This window comes from Mustela lutreola, chromosome 10 (assembly GCF_030435805.1).
Source record: "Mustela lutreola isolate mMusLut2 chromosome 10, mMusLut2.pri, whole genome shotgun sequence".
NCBI lineage: Eukaryota > Metazoa > Chordata > Mammalia > Carnivora > Mustelidae > Mustela > Mustela lutreola.
The window spans coordinates 108,236,804-108,258,591 of record NC_081299.1 but is presented as its reverse complement, the minus strand read 5'-3'; the positions used below and the strand labels follow the sequence as shown (position 1 = coordinate 108,258,591).

General features: G+C 46.3%; 1 protein-coding gene and 1 long non-coding RNA gene across 5 annotated transcripts; one reads left to right on the top strand and one right to left on the bottom strand.

Annotated features, from left to right (window-relative positions):
• Window positions 1–5,370: 5,370 nt before the first annotated feature.
• Window positions 5,371–16,399, bottom strand: S100A10 (S100 calcium binding protein A10). Of its 2 annotated transcripts, none has more exons than XM_059135232.1 (3): window positions 16,380–16,399; window positions 8,714–8,866; window positions 5,371–5,778 (listed from the first exon to the last, which is right to left on the bottom strand). In XM_059135232.1, exons 1-3 carry the CDS (start codon window positions 16,392–16,394, stop codon window positions 5,617–5,619), a joined length of 330 nt encoding a protein of 109 aa, XP_058991215.1. In that variant the 5' UTR covers window positions 16,395–16,399; the 3' UTR covers window positions 5,371–5,616. The 2 variants fall into 2 exon arrangements, with proteins under 2 accessions (XP_058991215.1, XP_058991216.1); XM_059135233.1 differs by lacking the exon at window positions 16,380–16,399 and adding an exon at window positions 16,104–16,260.
• On the top strand, window positions 15,556–20,911 carry LOC131808924 (uncharacterized). 3 transcript variants are annotated; one of them, XR_009344993.1, is made up of 4 exons: window positions 15,556–15,830; window positions 19,355–19,450; window positions 19,801–19,904; window positions 19,989–20,911. It is a non-coding gene; the product is annotated as an uncharacterized LOC131808924 (long non-coding RNA). The 3 variants fall into 3 exon arrangements; XR_009344992.1 differs by having other exon boundaries at window positions 15,557–16,061; XR_009344991.1 differs by having other exon boundaries at window positions 15,558–15,733.
• The last annotated feature ends 877 nt before the right edge of the window (window positions 20,912–21,788 follow it).

The following is a 21,788-nucleotide window of genomic DNA, read 5'->3' as shown; positions in this document are numbered from 1 at the left end:
AAATAAAATAAAATAGATTTATGTTTTGTATGCTGGAGTGTGATTGGGATGTGAGTGCTAGAGGAAAGTGAGAAGCACATTCACAAGAATTTATTTATTTGTTTGTTTTTTTATTTGTTTATTTTTGGTTATTTATTTATTTGACAGAGAGAGAGAGTAGGAGAGAGAGCACAAATAGGGAGGAAGAGCAGAGGGAGAGGGAGAAGGAGGATGTCTGCTGAACTGGGCACTCGATGCGGGGCTCGATCCCAGGACTCTGAGATCATGACATGAGCCGAAGCCAGATGCATAACTGACTGAGCCACCTAACACCCCTGCAGGAACATATTTACTGTCGATCACTGCCTATTAGATAATAGGGTCTGGCTCCTATAGGAGCAGCGATAAGCCAGACCCTAGATTTGTAGTGTTTTTAATCCAATGACCTCCCCTATCAGTGCTCACACATCATTTACGATTTCCCAGTTGTCATTCACTTATCACCTACCTTTCATGTCTCACCTTCATGTCCTTTCTCACATGAATACACTCCATTCTAACCTTCCCAGGACTCTGTGTCCTGGACATTCCTCCGTACCCTCATTACTACGTCCAGGAAGGCCGCAGGGAAGAGTGGCTAAAACCATAGATGGTTTAGGTTCAAATTCTGCCTCCGCCACTTATTAGCTCCATATCTTGGTCAAATCACCTGCAAAGTGGAAACCAACAGTACCTACCTCACTGGTTGTTGGGAGGAGCAAATGACTTAATATTTGTAATGCACTAGAACATAGTAAAAGCTCAATTAATATTAGCTATATTAATTATATAGCTATATTATATAATTATATAATTATTAGCTATATTAATATTATCTGAATTTCCTCTAATCTTTAAAGACTAGATTACCCTGTAATCTTTTCTGCCTAGTCTTGCCCCACCCACGATGATCACTCACTCTTTTGATGGTGTAATATATTTGATACTTAATTTATGCAAATAGCACCTTGAGACAACTGCAGAATAGGAAGAAAGAAACGCAGCCTCTAAGTTCACATCTTGATATTGCCACTTACTATGGGGCTTTGGGATAGTTACTAGAGTCTTGGTTTTGTCATCTGTAAAATGGGTGTTATAAAACCTTAACAAGGTTATTGTAAGGGCTAAATAAGATAGTTCTTAAGAGGTATCTCATACAGATCTTCATAGATCCTCAATAAATACACACATTCTTTTAAAAAACACTAGAATTTTGTTTTCCAGATTCTAAAAGTAGAATCGTAGAAAATTTAGATGACATAGCAGTGTATAGAAAGGAATTAAAATAATCTCATCAACTTCTTCCTGGAGACAACAGTTTCCCCAGCCAGTAACTCCTACCTTAGAAACTAAAACACAGCTGGATGTATATCCTTTAGTCTTTTATGCATGTGCAGACACACATATTTTAAAAAGAAAGGAATCCCAGGGCGCCTTGTGTGGCTTAATTGGTTGAGTGTCTGCCTTTAGCTCAGGTCATGATCCTGGGGTTCTGGGATCAAGCCCCGCTTCAGGTTCTTTGCTCAGTGGGGAGCCTGCTTCTCCCTCTCCTTCTGCCTGCTGCTCCCCCTGCTTGTGCACTCTCTTTCTGTCAAAAAACTAAAATATTTAAAAATACATATATATGTTTATATATTATTATTTCAAAAAGTATTTATTTATTTGTCAGAGAGAGAGAGAGCTCATGAGCGGGGAGAGTGGTAGGCAGGGGGAGAAGCAAGGACTTGATCCCAGGGTCCTGGGATCATAACCAAAGGCAGACGCCTAACTGCCCGAGGCACCCAGGTGTCCCTATACTCAATTTATTTAATCCTATTGTTGGACCTTAAAGTTGTATTCAGGTTTTAGCTACTCTTTTGTTTGTTTGTTTGTTTGTTTAAGGATTTTATTTATTTCACACAGAGAGACACAATGAGAGAGGGGAGAGGGAGAAGCAGGCTTCCTGCTGAGTAGGGAGCCCGATATGGGGCTTGATTCCAGGGAACTGAAGGGAGATGCTAAACGACTGAGCCACCCAGATGTCCCCAGGTTTTAGCTACTCTAAAAATGGATGCATCAAATAAATATCTTTGTATACGAATCTTTGTAATGATCTTTTGTTACTTTGTTAGGATAAATTCTCCCGGGATAGAGACGTTAGGTCAAGAGCAAAGCGTTGAAGGGTGCTGGTGCACACTGCCAAATGTGCCTCCCCCAAAGGCTGTAGAAATTACTTTCATATTAACAGTGACCAAGAGTGCCCATCATAAATCACTCTTGCCAATGTTCTGTTGTGTTGTTATTTAATTTTTTTTGTCTGCTTTGTATACTATCTTTCAACCAGATTCTAATCTTGAGCAGGTGCTGTGGACATTTGCCTCTTTACAACCACCACAGAACTTTGCTGAGAGTCATTCCCATAGATAGCCTTTGTAAATGATTGCTAGATGAATGAATTCCTCTTCACAACTATCCCTCTGAGGTTAAGAGCTGGAGAAGGCACCTGAACAATAACTCTCAAGTGGTCAGATTGAGAAAGAGGTTTATATACTTGCCCTTGTTCTCTCATGGAGATGATTTAGAATGGAAAATAGGAAATATTTTTAGATATTTTATTTAAATATCAAAATGATAATTTATTACATTTTAAATATTAAAACATTTGAATAGAAAAATATTAAATCACAGGTAATTGGCTCATGTTTAGGGAACCTGGACAAGGGCGTGGGGTCCAAGAGAGAAAAGGTGTGTTTTAGGGTCAGCTCTGCAGCATTTCCATGCTGCCATCCATTCTTCCTTCAGAACTGGGTGTGGAGGGGGGCGGGATCTGCTTTTACAACTCAGCCCTGTAGCAGAATGAGTGGAATTTTCCAGAAGTTCTTCTTGATAGCTGTTGGCATAATCACAGCTTTGCCCTCTGGGAGCCATTAGGCAGCGACTCTAGAAGCCTAGACGGCCCTTTTGGTAGGTCAGATTGCAGGATCCATTGTTTAGGTTGGCATGGAGAGTCATGTAGGGTTTTGAACCATAAATACCATTTTTATTTTTATTGTACTAGCTCAAAACTCTATGTTTCGAGCAATGGGGTTAACATAAGGGAAGTGTGCTATTCTCCCTTCCCCTGCCAGCTCCAACATGCACACACACCCAGAGGCTTCCCTGGCAGTGGGGACTATTCTGAACGCCAGTGTCTGGGGTCATCTTCTAGGAATAACACATTTCTTTAGAATTTGGGGGGATCTACATACCCACTGTGAACATGAATATAAACTTCTCTGCCCTAACCCCAGAATCTTTCCTGGGCTAGTTCTCTTTCTGTTTTCAGGTAGAGATTTAGAGTGTGAAAGTTTGCTGAGGATTTGGGGACATCTGAGCCCACAGTAACACCCTCGTGTTACAATTTCACTTGTCCAGTTGCCAATTGAACACCAATTTTGTAATACTCAACAAATACATTTGTCCCAGGAGGCAGGAGGTGTAAACTGAGGGGGTACTACTGGGTTGATACACATTCCTGTAGACCTAGATTTTGCTGGCTTGTGAAGGGTCAGTTTCTTCTCCATTCCCTGTAGCTGTCAGAGGTTATCTCTTGGAGCCTTCTTCCTTAGAGCCATGGTGTCTTTAACTTACAGGCTGGAAGAGTCCCCTTAGAATTAAGAATCATCACTGTGGTTGGGGTGCCTGGGTGGCTCAGTCGGTGCAGCGTCTGCCTTTGGCTCAGGTGAGGATCAATCCCTGGGTCCTGGGTGGGGAGCCAGCTTCTCCCTAGCCCAGCCTCCCTGCTCATGTACATGCACTCTCTCTCTCTTTAAAAAAATCAATAAAATCTTTTTTTTTAATACTGAGATTTTTCTTCTTTTCTTTTCTTTTTTTTTTTTTTTAAGATTTTATTTATTTATTTGACAGAGAGAGATCACAAGTAGACAGAGAGGCAGGCAGAAAGAGAGAGAAAGGAGAAAGCAGGCTCCCTGCTGAGCAGAGAACCTGATACAGGACTCGATCCCAGGACCCTGAGATCATGACCTGAGCCGAAGGCAGAGGCTTAACCCACTGAGCCACCAGGCGCCCGCCCCCCCCCCCTTTTTTTTAAATAATCATCATTGTTGTAGACACGGTAGATGGGTCAACTCCTAATGTGCAGAGGTTGGAACATGTGAAACTCTTACTTCCCAGACTCCCTGGAAGTTAAGGCTCTGATGGGATTGCAGTTCTGCTCATTAGATATACTTCCTTGAGTCTCAGGTGGGAGCCAAGTCCTGTGTGGGAAGAGGCAGGGAAATGGGTATCTGGGTGGCGTCGTTCTGGAGCTGCCCGCTGTAGCAAGGGCTTCCCAGTCCAGGCCCCTTAGTGACCCAGTTCTGTGACATGACATTCCTGGGCTCAGTTTCTACAGCTAGCCAACCCTTCCTCTAATACCTTGTAATAAATCCCTCTTTGTAAACCTGATCTAATCCCATCGCTGCAAAGCTGTGTTATCTTAGCTTGCTCATTTCTCGGTTGAGACAAAATAAAATGGTAGAATTGTGTCTTTGATTACAGATTTCCTTTTCCCAAAGCTAGTTTTGGACTACCCTGTTCTCTTTTGCATATTTTTCCTTGTGAGGATGGATGACCTTATACTGAGCTTTTCCCCAGAATTTTGTTGAAGTGTCCAGTCGTTAGAACAAATGTTTCCATCTTCACCAACCTATTTAACTGGAGCAATTTCATATACCAATTCATACATCGTCTCTCCATAAAAACAGGGCATTGTTATCAGTAAGCATATAGCACACAATGCACATATGCCGGAGCCTGCAGTAGGCAGACAGGGCTGGGAGAAGCATTTGGCTGCTTTTTAGGACATTGGTACCAGCACTTCATTTTCAGCAGAAAAGACTACCCCATTCTGTAAGTTGTGCTGGCCTGTTTCCTGCCATCACAATCTAATCAGGACACATCCCGTGACAACTCAACATATGTTAGTGTGTTGTTACTGAAGCATCACACCAGACTCTGTTTTTTGATCGGTTGTCTTACAGGCTTATTTTTACCCAAGACTGCTGAAACTCCACAATGAAAATTGGACTCTGACATCTCAGACATTCAAAGTGCTTGTTGGAAAGGCTCTGACTTAACTAGACAAGAAGGTGCTCAGCAATGATAAAATTAGGATATATTCTGGAAGTGCCTTCTCTCAATCCTTGAAGTTTTGGTCCTTCAGCTAGACACAGCTCCAAGGGCAGATCAGTCAGAGAAGTCTGACCTAAGGCTAAACTGAGACAGCTTTCCCACTTTGCCCACTCTGCAGTAAGCAGGCTGCCCAAGGACATGCAGGCTCTTCAGGAATGAAGCAGGGACCAAGCATTTCTGAAGAAGGAACAACCATCCATCTCAAGTGAGGAACTAAAAAAGGAATTTGTTTATTGAGGGCAAGAGGATGCAAACAATATAAAAATCAAAAGCTTATCTGACTTTTCTTTCTCTGCTTCTTAAATGGGGGTTGGATTTTATTTGTAAATTTTCTGAGGGTCCCCAACTGCCAATGGAATCCTTTATACAGAGGGAAGCTGTGTGACAGATTCCTTAAGAGACCCTTCGGAAGAACTCTCATTGGGTAGGAGTGGTGCTCAATATCGCCTATTTCTTTCCCTTCTGCTTCATGTGTACTACAAAATAGTCATTGCATGCAATGGTGAGCCCTGCGATTAGCGAGAAGAAGCTCTGGAAGCCCACTTTGCCATCTCGGCACTGGTCGAGGTCCTTCATTATTTTGTCCACGACCAGAGGGTCTTTCTGATTCTGAAAAAAAGAACAAAGGCAAGAAATATTGGTCAGTGGTTACTGTGCCAACCTTCTCTGATTTGCTCTGCTAAGAACCATTAATTAATATAATCTTCCAATTATCTGAACTCTTGTTTTAGGTTGTAAGTGATTTTTGGAGGTCACCTAAATGTATTTTTCTGCCTTGAGGGAGCATTTCAGTAAAATCATATTCAATTCATAAGCTAGGAAAGAAGTTTTCATGGTCTCTTTTCATAGAACTATAGAGATATTAGGAATTGCCTATTTCTAGGAAGAGGAGATTCATGTCAGAGAAGCTAGACCAGGCCTCCTAATTCTTAGTCCACTGCATATACATACCGCTGTGAACTTGGCATGACCTTCTGATCTGCTCTCCTTCTACCTCAGCCAATTCCACAATTTTCAAGATCACAGGATTCTGCCTGAGAACCACCCTAAAGTTCCCATTTTTTTTTGCAGCGTGTCAGCCTACATTCTCTTTACAATTTTTTTTTTTTTTACGATTTCGTTTATTTATTTGACAGAGAGAGACACAGCGAGATAGGGAACACAAGTAGGGGGAGTGGGAGAGGGAGAAGCAGGCTTCCCTCGAAGCAGGGAGCTGGACGCGGGTCTCGATCCCAGGACCCTGGGATCATGACTTGAGCTGAAGGCAGACGCTTAACAACTGACCCATCCAGGTGCCCCAGCCTACATCCTCTTAACAAGTGTTTGTTTCTGACAGTGTGGCCAAATCCTTGAAAAAGGAATCTCCTTAAGAAAAGATCTTGTAAGATAATTTAGGCAGTAAGTTTCAGATCTCTCCTTCTCCTCGTGAGGATGGTGAGGATGGTTAGACGTGGTAGTGTGGCTGCTCTTCCAGGGGCCAGACCATCAACCAGTGAGGGAAATGAGGCCCTCTGGAGGTGTAAAGGTGTTCAGGGGAAGTCTCTGCAATTCCACGGATTATGCATATGAGTGAGGAAACTCATGCGCAATGTCTCAGGAGTGCTGGATGTTTCCACACTGCACCCAGAAACCCCCTATGCTAAAGCAGCAACATTTCCCATTCGAGGACTGTAAACTCCACCCTAAGCTGTCACCTACGACTCACTCTGTGTGGCTGCCTCCGCTTCTGGTGGGTTTCAGTTAATTCTGGCCTCACCCCCAGCTTCCTGGCTGCGGTCAGGAGTGAAATTTGGATGACACAGAGGTCAACTCTAGAAACAAAATACTCCATCAGTGCAGCAAGTGTGGGTGTGTCCGGAATTAGGACCTGTGCCTGGAATAAATGGCCCAGCCACGTTCTGTACTCCGGAGTCTGTACGTCCTTTACATTTCTTATGCCACCAAGCCTTCAGATGGAGAGTCTGGGTCTCACATGATTTTCATCTTCACTTCTCATTTTATGCAACAGCACAATTAACAAGGAGTTAGTATGCGGAGAATGCCTTTGTGTGATGGGCAGGTTTACAAGGAACACATGCCCCTGCATTTTATGCTTGCCTGGGAGGATCCCCGAGAGCGGAAGTGTGGAGGTGACTGTGTCCAGCCCTCTCATGTATGGGGCCGGAACTGAGGCCCGGAAGCCAATGCCACCTGGCTAGTGTGAGGACAAAGCCAGATCTAATTCATGGTCTGGGGCTGTGAAAGCAGAGTGGCGGCATATTCTGCAGCCTTCTGGGCTAGCATCGTGGCCCGTGTGGCTGTGAGCCTGCTGTCAGGCTCTGCCTATCCACTTACTTAACTGGCGTGGATAACATGTGAATCAGAGCGTACTGTAAAACTCCATGTTTATGGGTTCGGGAGGCAGGGGCTCGACTCATGTGCTCACCACTGGGCTGACAAGACGCAGGACTCAGCACTTTACCATCAGCTCCCTTCACCTGTTAGAGGCTAATGCAGTTTTCTACCCCAAGCACAGAAACAATCCTTTCCTCTTTTTTTTTTTTTAGATTTTACTTATTTATTTGACAGAGAGAGGGGGCGGGGGAGAGAGCATAAGCAGGGGGAGTGGGAGTGGCAGGCAGAGGTAGAGGGAGTAGCAGGCTGCCGCTGAGCAGAGAGCCCAACATGGGGCTCAACATGGAGCTCGATCCCAGGACCCTGGGACCATGACCTGAGCCAAAGGCAGCTGCTTAACTGACGGAGCCACCCACGCGCCCCAGTAACGATCCTATCAAATGACCACAGGAGTGGCAGGGAGAAAGGGGCTTGCATTTCATGCTAGTACTTTGTCAAGCAATGTTTCCCCTTCGGTTAAACACCACAGCCACGTCTTAAGGGGCTACGATGTAAAAGGACAACTATGCCTTGTGGCCTAATGTCCTGAGTGAGGTGTCTGAGCTGATGGCATAGTCCTCTCCTAGTCCTAATGGGCCCCTCTGTCTGTGGGACTCAAGCTGTGTTCTCAGAGCATTTTCAGTGCAGAAAGCAGTGATCTCTGAGTCACACTTGGCTCTCATTCAGCAGATGCTTGACACCATTCCTTTGTAGATTAGAGCAGGACACTTATTTTTTAAAAAGCCTTTATCTGAAGGGATCTAAGAAGAGACATGAATTGCTCAGAGTGGATGTGAACAGAGAATGTGGGATCTCCAATGCCAGGTTTCTGACCTGAGGTGGCCACTTCCTACTTGATGCCTCTCTGGTGAGAGGCCCTTTTTCTCTGTCTCTGTCTCAATGGACATCTTGTGGTTCTGTGTGTGCAGCCTTATTTCACCTTCATACTGTAAGCTCCTTGAGGGCAGGGAGTGTGTCTTCTCTACCTTTTGCTTCCCCTATGACATCTTACAAACCGTAGGCCCTCAATAATGTTTAATAAGCAAAGGAACAAAGACACTTTTCTACTAGGGGCCTCCGCAGGGAAGGGATGGGAAGTGGAAGGAACAGCAACCAAGACTAGAAGTCCCAGTGTTCATGCCTGGTTCTTTCTGGGCCTTTCAGGACTTACTTCCAAAAATCCAGGGAACTCCTTTTCCATGAGTACTCGCAGGTCCTCCTTTGTTAAGTAGCCTTTTTCACCAGCAAACTTGTGAAATGTGAACATCATGGTTTCCATGGCATGTTCCATTTGAGATGGCATTTTGGTGAGGTCTGTTGAAACCTTTTAAAAGATGTAAAGAAAGAGTTTACATGAGCTTTTAAAACACATGTATTGCCAGTCTTCTGTGGGTAACTGGAAGGAAGAGGATTAGGTCATCCATGTGACCCTTTCTGGCCCCATGCACCTCAGGTGTTGGGCCTCCTGCTGATGGAAATGGGCCCCTCAGGTATTGGTGCTCTAAATGAGGAATTTGTCTAGTTGCCCACTAAGTCTGCATCAATCACCTAATGAAGAATAAAAACTAATCATCTGGAAAAGCAATTCCCATTTTTAACAGACAAAGCATCTACTGAAAGAGCAGAGGTTTCATCTTTTCTCTTGCCACTGGTACATGAGACTGACTCTTAGATACGTCTGAATACCAACAACCCACACAGTCAAACCTGGTTAATACTCCAAGCTTAACTAGGTAACCTGATTCAGTTTATGTCTAGGTTTAGAATTCTGCTAAAAAGGCACCTGGGTGGCACAGGTGGCTGAGTGTCCGACTCTTGGTTTTGGCTCAGGTTATGATCTCAGGGTCATGAGATCAAGCCCTGCTCAGTGTGGAGTCTTCATTGTATTTAATTTAAAGATTTTATTTATTTATTTGAGAGAGAGAAAGAGGGAGAAAGGGCACAAGCTGGGGGAGCAGCAGAGGGAGAGGGAGAAGCAGACTCCCCACTGAGCAGGAAGCTCAATGCAGAATTTGATCCCAGTATGTTGGGATCATGACCTGAGCCAAAGGCAGATGCTTAACCGAATGAACACCCCGTGCAGAGTCTTCTTGACATTCTCTCTCCCTCTCCCTCTGCAGTGTGCCTTCCCCAACCCCCAACGCCATGCATGTGCTCTCTCTCTGTCTTAAAAGAAAAAAAAAAGAAAAAAGAAAAATACAAATCTGATTACAAATAAATTTTGTTTTCTGGGCGTGTATTCTTTACTAAAGGTCTGAACTTGTTATTCATTGCAACACATTGCTTGCATCTCTGGTAGTAAAATGCAGGTTCTCAAAGCTACTCAAAGCTCATTGTCTAGTTTCTTGAAAAGGAACAAGTAACAGTATATCCCCAACTCCTTCGGGGACCTAGTTTTTGGCAGGAAGCACAGAAGAACCACTCTGATTCTGGGGCACAGTGGGAAAGCAAAACCTTTCCATTGGAAAGTGTTTAAAAGAAGGGAAAGGAAACATGTCAGATCATTCTGTTCAGGTACAATGATCTGGGGGCATATGCCACATCAAGACCCGGTGCCTGGTGCTTAATACAAACTCAGTGGATTTTGGCTTCATTGGAAGGAATGTTTTGTCAGAACAGAGTAGTTTTGGCCAACATCACTTAAGATCACACTAGTGGAGAGACAGAAACAGGTGAACCTGAATGGAGATTGCAGCATACCACTCCAAAAACAAACAACAACAACAAAAGAAAAAGCCCCCAAAGGGGAGCCTGGGTGGCTCAGTTGGTTAAGCAGTTAAGTGTCTGCCTTCAGCTCAGGTCATGATCCCGGGGTCCTAGGATTGAACCCCACATTGGACTCCCGGCTGAACAGGGAGTCTGCTTCCCCCTCTCCCTCTGCTGCTTCCCCTGCCGCCCCTCACTTGTGCTCTCTTTCTCATTCTATCAAATAAGTAAAATCTTAAAGAAAAATAAGTAAGCCTCCCAAAACCCCACGGCACAAGAACAGGTTTTGAGTACAGATTGATGGAGAGGCTGGCACCTTCCCTGGCTAGAGTGCCCAAAGAAACCAGAAACATGATTTTGGTCTGGTTCCTGCTGCTGACGGATCTGTGTTCAACACAGATTTCTAAATGCTATTTTTTACAGAGGAGAAGGCAGAGCTAGTTGGTGACCACGGGGACTGAGCAATTATACTTCTGAATTGTAAATTCTACCCCTTTAATCCCCAGATAAGTGCAGGAACCAGCATGCTAAAGAATGTGCTACTCTAGAGAATGCTACACGCCAGACTCTGGTGTGATTCATCCAAAAGGCAGTTCTCTTGGAAAGATCAGCAAATTAATGCTTCAAGGTCCACTGTGAGATGAATTCCAGGGGAACCACACCCTTTTCCTCCTTTCGTACACAGCCCCAGTGGTTGTCAATGGCAACCCACAGTGCTTAGATGGAGTTGCCCTTGCCTGGATTGTTCTGGAAGTTGAGCAATTTAAGAGAACTGAGCTGAACGAGTCAGGGGAGGGAAGATGTGGGATACCACCCAGGTCTGAAATAACTCAGAAAAGGAGTCAGTGACCAGAGGTATTTAAAAAAAAAACAAAAAACAAAAAACAAAAAAAAAAACAAAAACCAAACCAAAAAAACCCCAAAAAACAACCCTCTGTGTCTAAGCTCAGAGCAGCAGGGTTCTTCATAACCGATTAGCAAAGGTGCCGAAATTGGTACTGGTCACCAGACACCCAGCTCACCTTCTGCACAGAGCAGAGGGAAGGTGCACTGCAAAGCCAGAGAAGAAAGGGGACATGGCATAGAAAGGACCCCTATAATGGGAGAACAGACTAATTTAGGAACTTCTAAGGAATATAAGTTGTAAACAGGAAATCTTGGCGACCCTTGAATATCTTCTTTGAGAGAGTGAGGCCAGTCTAACTCGAGTGAACGCTCAGGTCTCAGAGGACTCCAGTCCCACTCCTACTTGTCCACATTCATTATGAAGCTTTCTTCTCTGAAGCCACGTGTCCCCCATCTTCCCCTCCCCATCGCTGTTTTATTTAACAAATGGGTAGTAAGAACAGCAGCCAGCCAACTCCCTATTTGTCAGGTAGACCTTTGAAATAAGAACGCAGAACAGTGACTAGCCAGGAATCTGAGTTCATGGAGGTGAATGGCTTTGATAAGCAGAGGAGATGCCCACGGTCTCATCAGGAACCAGTGCCCAGAGTACTGAGCAAGGCTACAAGCAAATTATTGTTTTGAAGGAGCCAGAGCATTGGTTTTCAAGTAAGATGAAGGAAAAGGGGCAAAAGTTGTGATTAGAACTGTTCTCTTAGCTAGTGGATGAGTCACGGAGCTCTTCTTCCCCAATGCAGCTGCTGCCCCACTGAGTCAGTAGCTCTCCTGTCTTGGGTGGGGTAGGCTGCAGGGCTGACCATTGGTACTAGAGGAGCAAGTTCAGGGACCTGAATCTGGCGCTTCCATCTCCCCAATCACACAACACACTCCATTCCATTTTCACTGGGGCTAAGAGGGGGCAGCATCCTGCGTACCCAGGACAACCTAGTTCTGCACCTGCAACACTCAATCCATTTAACTTTCACCTATCTCCCTCTCAGATTTAAGATCCTCCAGGGGAAGAACTGTGAATTATTCTGTTCTATGAACTGCAAGATAAGCGTTTGCAAAATGAATGAATGAATCAATCAGACAAGCCCCTTGGCAGGACCTGAAGTGCACGTGTGACCACCCGGGTTTGCACTGAAACCCTTGTAGTTCAGAGCTCGGCAGAAGGATGTGAAGCTGGGGTGAAGTGGGGAAGCGGCCCACAGGGGCTGCCTGTGAATGTTGGAATAGTAGGATACAGACAAAAGCACATTCCGTGAGCGCAGGGAAAAAAAATGTGTCCTGCTAAACAGGTCTGGCCAGACCCTGAACATGACTTCTCTTTCTCTTCTCACTCCTGCTGTTTTCTTGTGTTTTGGTTCACACTGTGCACTCCACAGGCTGTAACTACCTCATCGTTCTTGCATTTTTTTATTGAGTCATTTTATTCTGATGTCTGTGTGTCTTCCCTACCTGTTTGCCTGGGTAAGAGGTCTTTACGATGGAGGCTCAGAACTCTAGTTTTTCTCTGTGCAGTTCTCTCTACAGAAAAGAACCCTGGACTCCCCAAATTTAATCACAGTGGTGGTAATTACATTTTCCATTTCTGGTCCTCCTACACTGAGCACCTGCTGTGCACGTTAGGCTGGTATGCACACACACACACACACACACACACTCTCTCTCTCTCTCTCTCTCTCTCTCTCTCTCCCTGGTGCTTGCCACTGGGGAGTTCACCAGCTAATGGCATACTGTTTAAAAATATATTCTGAATTCTAGTTAATTATGTTTCTGATTCTTTCCCCACTAGATTGTGGGTTCCTTAAGCAGCCTGCCTTCCCACAGCCTGCTCAATGGAGTGGTAAGAATGAGTGACAATAATGTACATTTTGGTTCTCCTGGGAGTAGCAGGGAGCATGAGGCCTCCTTAGAAAAGTGTCTATTCCTGAGTGATCCCAAATGTTTGCTCTGGACCCATGCCCAGATCCAGACCGTAATTTCAAAAAGGACACTTCTAAAGAGCAAGAGAGCTGATTTACTTTGCTCTTCTGTGTCTTGTCCATACCCTAGTTTTCTTACAGCCCACCCAGAAAATAATTGGCAGGGTATGTGTCAAAACAAACATCTGTTATTTAAAAAAATGTGTTTGAGGTTTCCTTCCTTCTGCCTTGGAGATTTTGAAAAGAAAAGAAAAGAAAGCTTGCTCTTTCTTTCTTCCTTCCTTTTTTTTTTTTTTTTTTTTTTTTTTTTTTTTTTTTTTTTTTTTTAAATTTAACACAGAGGTATTTTTTAATTTGATCCCTAAAAAGAATTCAGAAAAAATGAGTTGAGGCAACGGATCTGGATCCAGGCTCTCTCTCCTGCCTCTCCTCAAACATAAAACTTCCTCATCAAAAACGTGGGCAGTGAAGAAAAAGCTCCAGATGCAAGAAGAACTCAGAAGCCTTCTCTACCCCAGTGAAGCATGTTCACTTTTCCTGGAAGATCTGTCAGACATCAGCCTGAACTGGAAAAGGGTAGCCATTGTGACAGTGCTGTTAAAACCATTGGTGGGTTATTTGTGGAGCATAACAAAAAGCATGGAGGACATGGGGAGTTAGAGAGAAGGGTGTTGGGGTAAATTGGAAGGGGAGGTGAACCATGAGAGACTATGGACTCTGAAAACCAATCTGAGGGGTTTGAAGTGGCGGGGGTGTGGGAGGTCGGGGTACCAGGTGGTGGGTATTATAGAGGGCACGGATTGCATGGAGCACTGGGTGTGGTGAAAAAATAATGATACTGTTATGCTGAAAATAAATAAATGAAAGAAAAAAACCATTGGTGGGCTGAACGGTAGTTATTTAGTGAAGGGGTAGGAAGTGCTGAAAATTGTTAAAAAATAAGCAAATTCATTCTTTTTGTTTTTGGTATGAGATTCCTAAATTGTTGAGTCTTCAGGAAAATGAAAAGCTTAAGAAAGATGCTAAGCCTTCATTCCAGCTTTCCCAGCACTCAGAGTGCTAACTTACACATCAAAACCCTGAAAAGATTCCATTGTTTCCCTCAACTTTGAACTATTGTGCTTTAACCAAGTGGGCAGTGCTCTAAAAAAGCCACATTTTTGGAACTCTCATTGGAAAGCAGGGAGGCACCCAGTCTTAGCTCCACCAGGACCAAGGGCTGACTTCACTGGGGCGGCTGCTTGAGGGGCTGGTCAAAGGCCAGACTTGGGAGGAAAAGGGCCCATCCTGTATTATTTGCAAAAAAAGCCAGGGCAGAGCATCATCTAAAAATCAGCGTACTTTATGGCCAGAATATCCTCAAGAAAACGTGAAGGACTGAAATAAGAAACTTCAAATGGGTCAAGGACCACGATGAAGAAAGTAGTTTCTGGCTGTCAAGGAGGCATATATGCCATCCGGGAGAGACAAGAAATAGAAACAGGTTAGGAATCTGTGGGGGCCAGGCTGATGAAGAAATTTCCCATGAGTTATATGAACTCATTTTTGCCCCAGCCTCTGGTATTATCTTTTGCAATCTGCTGGAACATGGTGGAGGCAAAGATCACTGTCTGGGTGTTTTTTGAGCCTGGTCTCCTCTGAAGTGCAGGGTATAAAGAGCCACTGCAGCAGTCTGAAACTCAAGCTGCAGAGCTAGGGGGTGGAAACCTGCAGCCGCTGCTAAAAACATCTTAATGGGAAGAGCTACCTCACAAGTAAAGCTGGGGCAGGCTGCCAGCAGGCATGCCGGCCAATCACCCAACAGGGGTGCGTCTCACCTTGGCCTTGCCAATCCAGTTGCTGCCCTCACCCACAGTTCAGTCCAGAAACCTCTCCTTCAGATAGCTGGCCAGTCCTGGTGTGACTCACTTCCTCTTGGAAAATGCCCTCTGAGATGGCACAGTTCCCCTTCTTCGGGAAGTGTTCTGTCCGAATCATCTGCACAGACTATCTGGAACCACTGGGGCCACACCCGCATGGTCTCACAGCTGAGTCACGGGCCTGCTCTAGGAGAATCTGGGAGCCCTTTGTGCTCACCAGCCCTGCAGGATGCTCCCAGCTCCCCTCGAGAGGGAAGGGGAGGTGGACTTGATGTATTTCAGAGTCTGGCCTAGGGCTCTGCTCTGCCTAGCTTGTAGCTGCTGGGCTTTCCTTAGCTTTCCTCACCAGCCCCAACCACCCACCTTTCAGAGTCCCGGTTTCAATTAGGTGGAGTCTAATGGACAGTTAGCAGTGTCCAGGGCTGGAGGAAGCCGCATTCCTTTGGCAAAGCTCAAGTTGTGACCCGGTACCAAGGGCAAGTCTATCTCTGCTCATGCACCGGGCCAGATTAATTTGGGCTGGAAGGTCTTTCATCAAGGCCACTCTTCCCTTCTTTATAGTTCCACTTGTTTAATGAGGATTGCAAGAAGGGAATCCTTTCAGTAGGGAAATCCCTTCCTATATTCTCCTCTCCGCCACCCGCCGGCTAGCCAAGCTTTGTTACGAAAACAAATAGACCTACACACAAACAACAGGAAGCCCAACCAGCAGCATCTGGCCGAGGGACTGAGCAGTGCCCTTTAGGAAGCTGCCAACCTGTCCAGCTCGGTCCGTGTAGCTCAGAGGAGGAGGCCACACACATCTGGCCAGAGGTCAGCCTGCAGCTCGAGCCCACAGAGAAACATGTCAGCCAAGAAGGGGCGAGAAGCGGGATTTCGGATAACTCGGGAGACTGGTGGAAAAGTGGCAGTAAGGAGCAATGGAAAGGGAGGAGAGGGCAGAGGCCCCAGGGCGCCCACACCGCGGTCCGGGAATAAAGGACGGGCGCCCCTCCTCCAGTCCGTGAGGATCGGGGCAGGGGCGCTGCCCGCCTCGCCGGGGTGTGGCCCAGGGCGCTGAGAAGTGGACAGCTAGCAGCCGCCGGCGCCTGGAACACCGCGCGAGCCCCGACAGCCGACGGGGGGCTTCCCCGGGCGCCAGGTCGGGGCTGGGGGCGGCCCGGGAGCGGCGGGCGGAACTCACCTTGGCCCGAGGCGCAGCAGGGACGATTGGCTGGGTGGGACGCGCGGCCAGTGAGCGGAACGCGGCGCTCTGGGAGCCTTAGTAAGGGGCAGGGGTTGGAAGGGGGAGGGGGAGGCAGGAGGAGCCTGGGCCGGTGCCCCGGGCGCGCTCACCCCACCCCTTTCACCCCGCCCCCTCACCCCGCCCTCCTCTTCCTGTTACCCCCCAACCCCAACCCGGCGCAGGCACACGCCCTCCCGGCGGTGCCGCTGCGCCCTGGACTCCGCCCGCTCTCACCTCGCCTGAGAGCATTCTTGTGAACGTCTCTTCCTACTCGAGGGCTCTCGGATAGTTCAGGGCATCCCCACCCTGGGCCGTGCCCTTCCTCTCGGGTTTGGTTTTAGAGTGAGCGCGCGAGGAAATCAAAGAATCCAGCCGTTCTGCGGGTGGGGTGCGCTGGCCCAGAACCAGATGTAGGCGGCTCTTCGGTAACCTACAGGTCTAGGAATTAGTTTCTAGATGGTTCCGCAGGGAGGGAGGGGCACGTGGAGCCCAAACGACAGCCAAGGCGTTTTATTCGCAGATTAGGCCCAGGACTGCAGTCCGGAGGGTCTCCTTGGCCTGTGCCCCTGGCAGCCCACATCTGGCAGAGAAGCCAGTTCTCTGCTTGGCGCCTGCCCTGCAGAGTGGGGGATGGAGGGTGCTTTTGGCTTGTCGGCTCCCACACAGGCCCCTTGTTGGACAAGGGATTGACCCCTTAGTGTGTATGGCTTCACATGGTGTATAGTTGAGTTTCAGTTGTAGGTGACATTGTTAAGACCAAAGTTTCTAAGCCTCCTTTTTGTCCTGTAATCTGCCTGTTTGGTTCTCGGAGCCCTTTAAGAAGTTTCTGGAAGAAGTTTAGAGAAAACCCAAGGGTTTCTAGTGGATGCACAGTGTTTTCCTCCTCCCCCCCATTTCGTTTATCTGCTGTTTAGGGTTAAATGCAAACTACTAGCAGCTGTTGGTGGAAAAGGGCCTAGTCCCAAGTCCTGGGTTTTCCTTTGTTCCCAGGGGAGGTCCTGGGAGGAGTGGAGTGAGTGATCCTAAAGGAATGAACAGACTCGGGGAATCCTCCAAGTGCTACCATGTGACTCATCTTGGCTTTTGCTAGGAAAATTCAATTTGAATTTCAGTTCTCACTTACACTGGGTTCCTGCAACCCTGGTGGTGACTGTTCAAGGGGGGAGTTCTTCAAAATTTTGCCATATACTTTCTAAGTTTTTCCCAGGCCCCAAGTTTTAGTCAAGAATGGAGAAACAGGGCGCCTGGGTGGCTCAGTGGGTTAAGCCGCTGCCTTCGACTCAGGTCATGATCTCAGGGTCCTGGGATCGAGTCCCGCATCGGGCTCTCTGCTCAGCAGGGAGCCTGCTTCCTCCCCTCTCTCTCTCTGCCTGCCTCTCTGCCTACTTGTGATCTCTCTCTGTCAAATAAATAAATAAAATCTTTAAAAAAAAAAAAAAAAAGAATGGAGAAACACACACACACATTTCTAAGTTGGGGATTTGCAGGAAGGGAGGGGGACTTAAAAAAAATTGAACCCAAATTCTCAAATTTGGTCCCTAAAGTAAATTCAGAAAAAAGGCAATGGATCTGGATCCAGGCTCTCTCTCCTATTTCTCCCCAAACATAAAACTTATTCAACAAAGAAGTAGGTGGCAAAGAAAAAGCTCCAGATGCAAGAAGAAAGAACTCCGAAGCTTTCTCTACCCCAGTGGAGCACATTCACTTTTCCTTGAAGAGTTGTCAGACATCAGCCTGAACTGGCAAAGGGTAGCCATTGTGACAGTGCTGTTAAATCTGCATTGGTGGGTTGGGTGGTAGTAATTTAGTGAGGGGATAGGAAGCACTGAAAATTGTCAAAAATAAGTAAAAAAAAAAATTTTTTTTTTGCTTTTGATGTGAGATTTCTAAATTGTGATCACACTGATTATAGAATTATGTGTTCTATTTTTGTTTCATAATACTTTATTTTCCTTCCTTCCTTCTCTCTTCTTTTTCTTTTTACTATTTTCTGTCATTATTTATCAAGAACATGCTCATTCATTTACTCATTCTTTTTTCTTTTTTTTTTTTTAATCCCTATTCGTCTACACTGTAGCTTCTCTACTCTCTTCTTCTGGTTGCTGGTGCCAGAAGCTGAGGCCTTCCAGTTCCTAGTAGCTTTGGTTCCAAAGATGGAGGGAACCGGGTTTTTGAAACCCTGTGAAGTGCTGAGAATGCAGTGGTGAAAATGGTCAGCAGGATGGCCACTATCTCTGTCTTTGTGCAGCTTCTTATGTTTTTGTACTGGAAGGTCCATAAAGTCCCAAGTGTCTGCCATGCCTATATTCTCCCTCTAGAAGATGTTGTGCCAGGCAGTTCTTTCTTTTTTTTCTTTCTAAATATTTTATTTATTTGATGGAGGGAGGGAGAGAGAGAGAGAGAGAGAGAGCGCGCGCGCGCGCGCGCGCGCGAGCGCGCACGCGCACACACATGCGGTGGGGGTGGGGGAGTGAGGAGCGGAGGGAGAGGGGGAAGCAGGCTACCCCCTAAGTGTGAAGCCCGAGGCAGGGCTGTATCACAGGACACTGTGATCATGACTTGAGCTGAATTCAGGCAGATGCACAACCAACCGAATGAGTCACCCAGGTGCCCCCAAACAGTTCTTTCTTGAGAAAGTAGTTAGGCCTTGTAAACCATTTGCATACAGTGACGCAAGCTCAGTTTCCCTAGTGACAACCAACGGGATCAGGCAGCAGCGCCTGAGCCAGAGCTGCTCAGCCAGGATGGTAGAGTAGCAGCGGGAAGGGGAGCTGCGCAGAATGGAAAAGACAGAATGGCCCTGTGCAGATCAAAGAAAATCTTGTTTCAAATGGAGTCAGGAAGCCAGCAGGGGGAGCTCTCATGCTCAGCACTCATCAAAGGCAGACCCAACAGGAAGAGAGGGACGTTCCAGGTGGATACTATTTACTATTCAGGAGGGAGGGAGAAGGCTTTCTAGCACAATCCAGCCAATGAGAGACTGTCACAACCCAGCCAATGAAAAGCCACTACCCTTCACATTCTCACTTTACTTGAATGGACTTGATGTTTGTAACAGTGCCTGTGAACTTCCAATTTCCTCTATAAAAGAGCAGTCCTCCTTTGTTCTTCTGACTTGCCTACGTTTGCTTGTCCCAGTTTGTAATTCTCTGCTGTGCCCAAATAAACCCATATTTGCTGGTAAAATAACTGGCAGTTTTATTTTTTAGATTAACAGCCATCCAAGGAATGGGAACAGAGGCCTGACTCAGTGTGGTCCCTGGAGTGAACCGAAGGCAATGCTGAAGCTCTCCACCAGGTCTATGGTATGTTCTAGTATACTAAATGCTAGGAGCAGAGGGCATTGTCCCACCACTGAGGCAGCAATGGGAGTTGTCCCTCTTCTCCGCGTGGAAACAAAACCTGTCACTTGGTCGTTCTTAACTTTTTGAGGTTTGTAGTTAGAGCCCAGAGGGCGGCCTGTTCACTAGAAATGTGCTCTTCCCGTCAGCTGGCTGTGGCTGCTCAGCCAGGAATTGGGATCCCAGCACCTGTTGCACTCAGGTGGGACTCTGATTAGTCACCTGTTGAATGGAACTGGCCGTGATGTGTGTCACTTGCAGATGAAATTAGTTAAGAGGTTACTTTACCACATTTTTTTCTTCCCATTTGCTAGATGCCGAGGCTTTAGGGGGTTGGAAGGAGCCTGAGTTACTGAATCACTGAATGGAGGAAAACCACCTGCAAACTAGGCCCAGCTTCACTGGAACAGTTATGTAGGTGAGAAAGAAAACTGTGGAATTTGGGGGTTTACCTGTTACCACATAACCCTAACAGATAGAATGGCATTCTTTTGTGTGCCAGAAATTTTGGTAGCATGCTCATGAAGTCGGGAGTTGAAGAATTACACTGTTAACTGATCACACATCAGCATGGTGGCGTGTTTTCGTGGAACTGGCTCTCCTCCCTGAGAATCTCTTGGGTCCTCAGAAGGCATGGTGCTCCCAGGTCTGGCAAAAACATACACATTTTTTGTCTCTTCATGTGCATCAAGTTGTGCCTGTAGCTCACAGAAACTATGTGCAGCCTAGCTGTTTGCAGGGAAACTCTGTTACTGTTGCGAATCATAGTTGTAGCAAAAGAAAATTTGACCTGTCAGTGAGGGAGCTCTGGTAAGGAGTCACCGCAGTCCGTGGTACTTCAGTTGAAAAGCACAGATTTACAGTTGTCTGGTCTAGACTGGTTGATGGCAATCCAGAAAACAAAACAAAACAACAACCCCCCAAGTGTGGTACACTGTAAATAGGGCAAAGCAGTTTATTAAACCTTTCCCATATTTTTTGAACATTTAGGTTGTTACCAGTTTTTTTTTTTTAACTGCCATACATTATAATGATATACAATAGGACTATTTTTGAATAAATACCTTTGCCCATCTGTTTATTTGCTTGGATAGATTTCTCTCAGAAATCTTTTTTTTTTTTTTTTTTTTAAAGATTTTATTTATTTATCAGAGAGAGAGACGGGGAGAGAGTGAGCACAGGCAGACAGAATGGCAGGCAGAGGCAGAGGGAGAAGCAGGCTCCCCGCCGAGCAAGGAGCCCGATGTGGGACTCGATCCCAGGGATCACAACCCGAGCCAAAGGCAGCTGCTTAACCAACTGAGCCACCCAGGCGTCCCTTCTCTCAGAAATCTTAAAGGACAAGTAGGGCTTAGATTGTGTGGGTGTGGACAGGAGGGAAAAGCATGTGCTAGAGCATGGAATCCTGGAGTGAGTGCTTCTATCCTAGGAATTGCTCCAGTCCTGAGAGGAGGTGCCTTTCCTGGGGCGCCTGAGATACTCTTCTAAGGGGTTTGGAGCTTGTTTTTGAAGGTAACAGGGAGTTGCTGAAGAATGTTAAAGGAGTGTGAGCTGCTATCCCACTTTCTAGCACCAGGCTCTGGATCATCACACCACTGTGAACTTGAGTCTCCCTCTGGGCAAAATAGGGATAGACACTGATCTTCTGTGTTGACAGAAAAAAAATGAAGCAGCGAGTGACCATGAAGGCACCCAGCTCTGCCTAGCAGGCAGCAGGTTCTGCACAGTGGATCTAGCTTCTGCGTGGTTCCCCCTCTGTGAGGCAGAACCTCTCGGGTGGTCAAGCATGGCTGTTCTGTGGGCAAATGCCTTTGAGCAGGCTTCGCTCCAGGGCCCCTGAGGGTTGAATAGAGGCTGTATTTGCTCTGCTAACCTGTCTCCTGGGGCAGCAAAAGTTGAAAGACTGTAGCTTGTCTGTCGTCCTCCCTCCCTTCCTTTAAACACTGAACTCTTGGGGCACCTGGGTGACTCAGATGATTACATGTCTGCCTGTGGCTCAGGTTGTGATCCCCGAGGTCCTGGGTTTGAGCCCTAATGTCGAGCTCCCTGTTTAGTGGGGGGATCTGTTTCTCCCCTCTGTCTGCCTCTTTCTTTCTTTCTTTCTCTCTCTCTCAAATAAATAAAATCTTAAAAACAGCAACAACAACAACGACACTGAACTCTTAGCTTGGGTTTGGAAACTACATGCTTCCTCTATAGCTGAACTGCACATTATAATGGTTATATTCAATCAGATATGTTCTGAGCACCTTCTTCTTCTTCTCCCCCCCCCCCCACCTCTTCTTCTTTTAACTGAGCACCT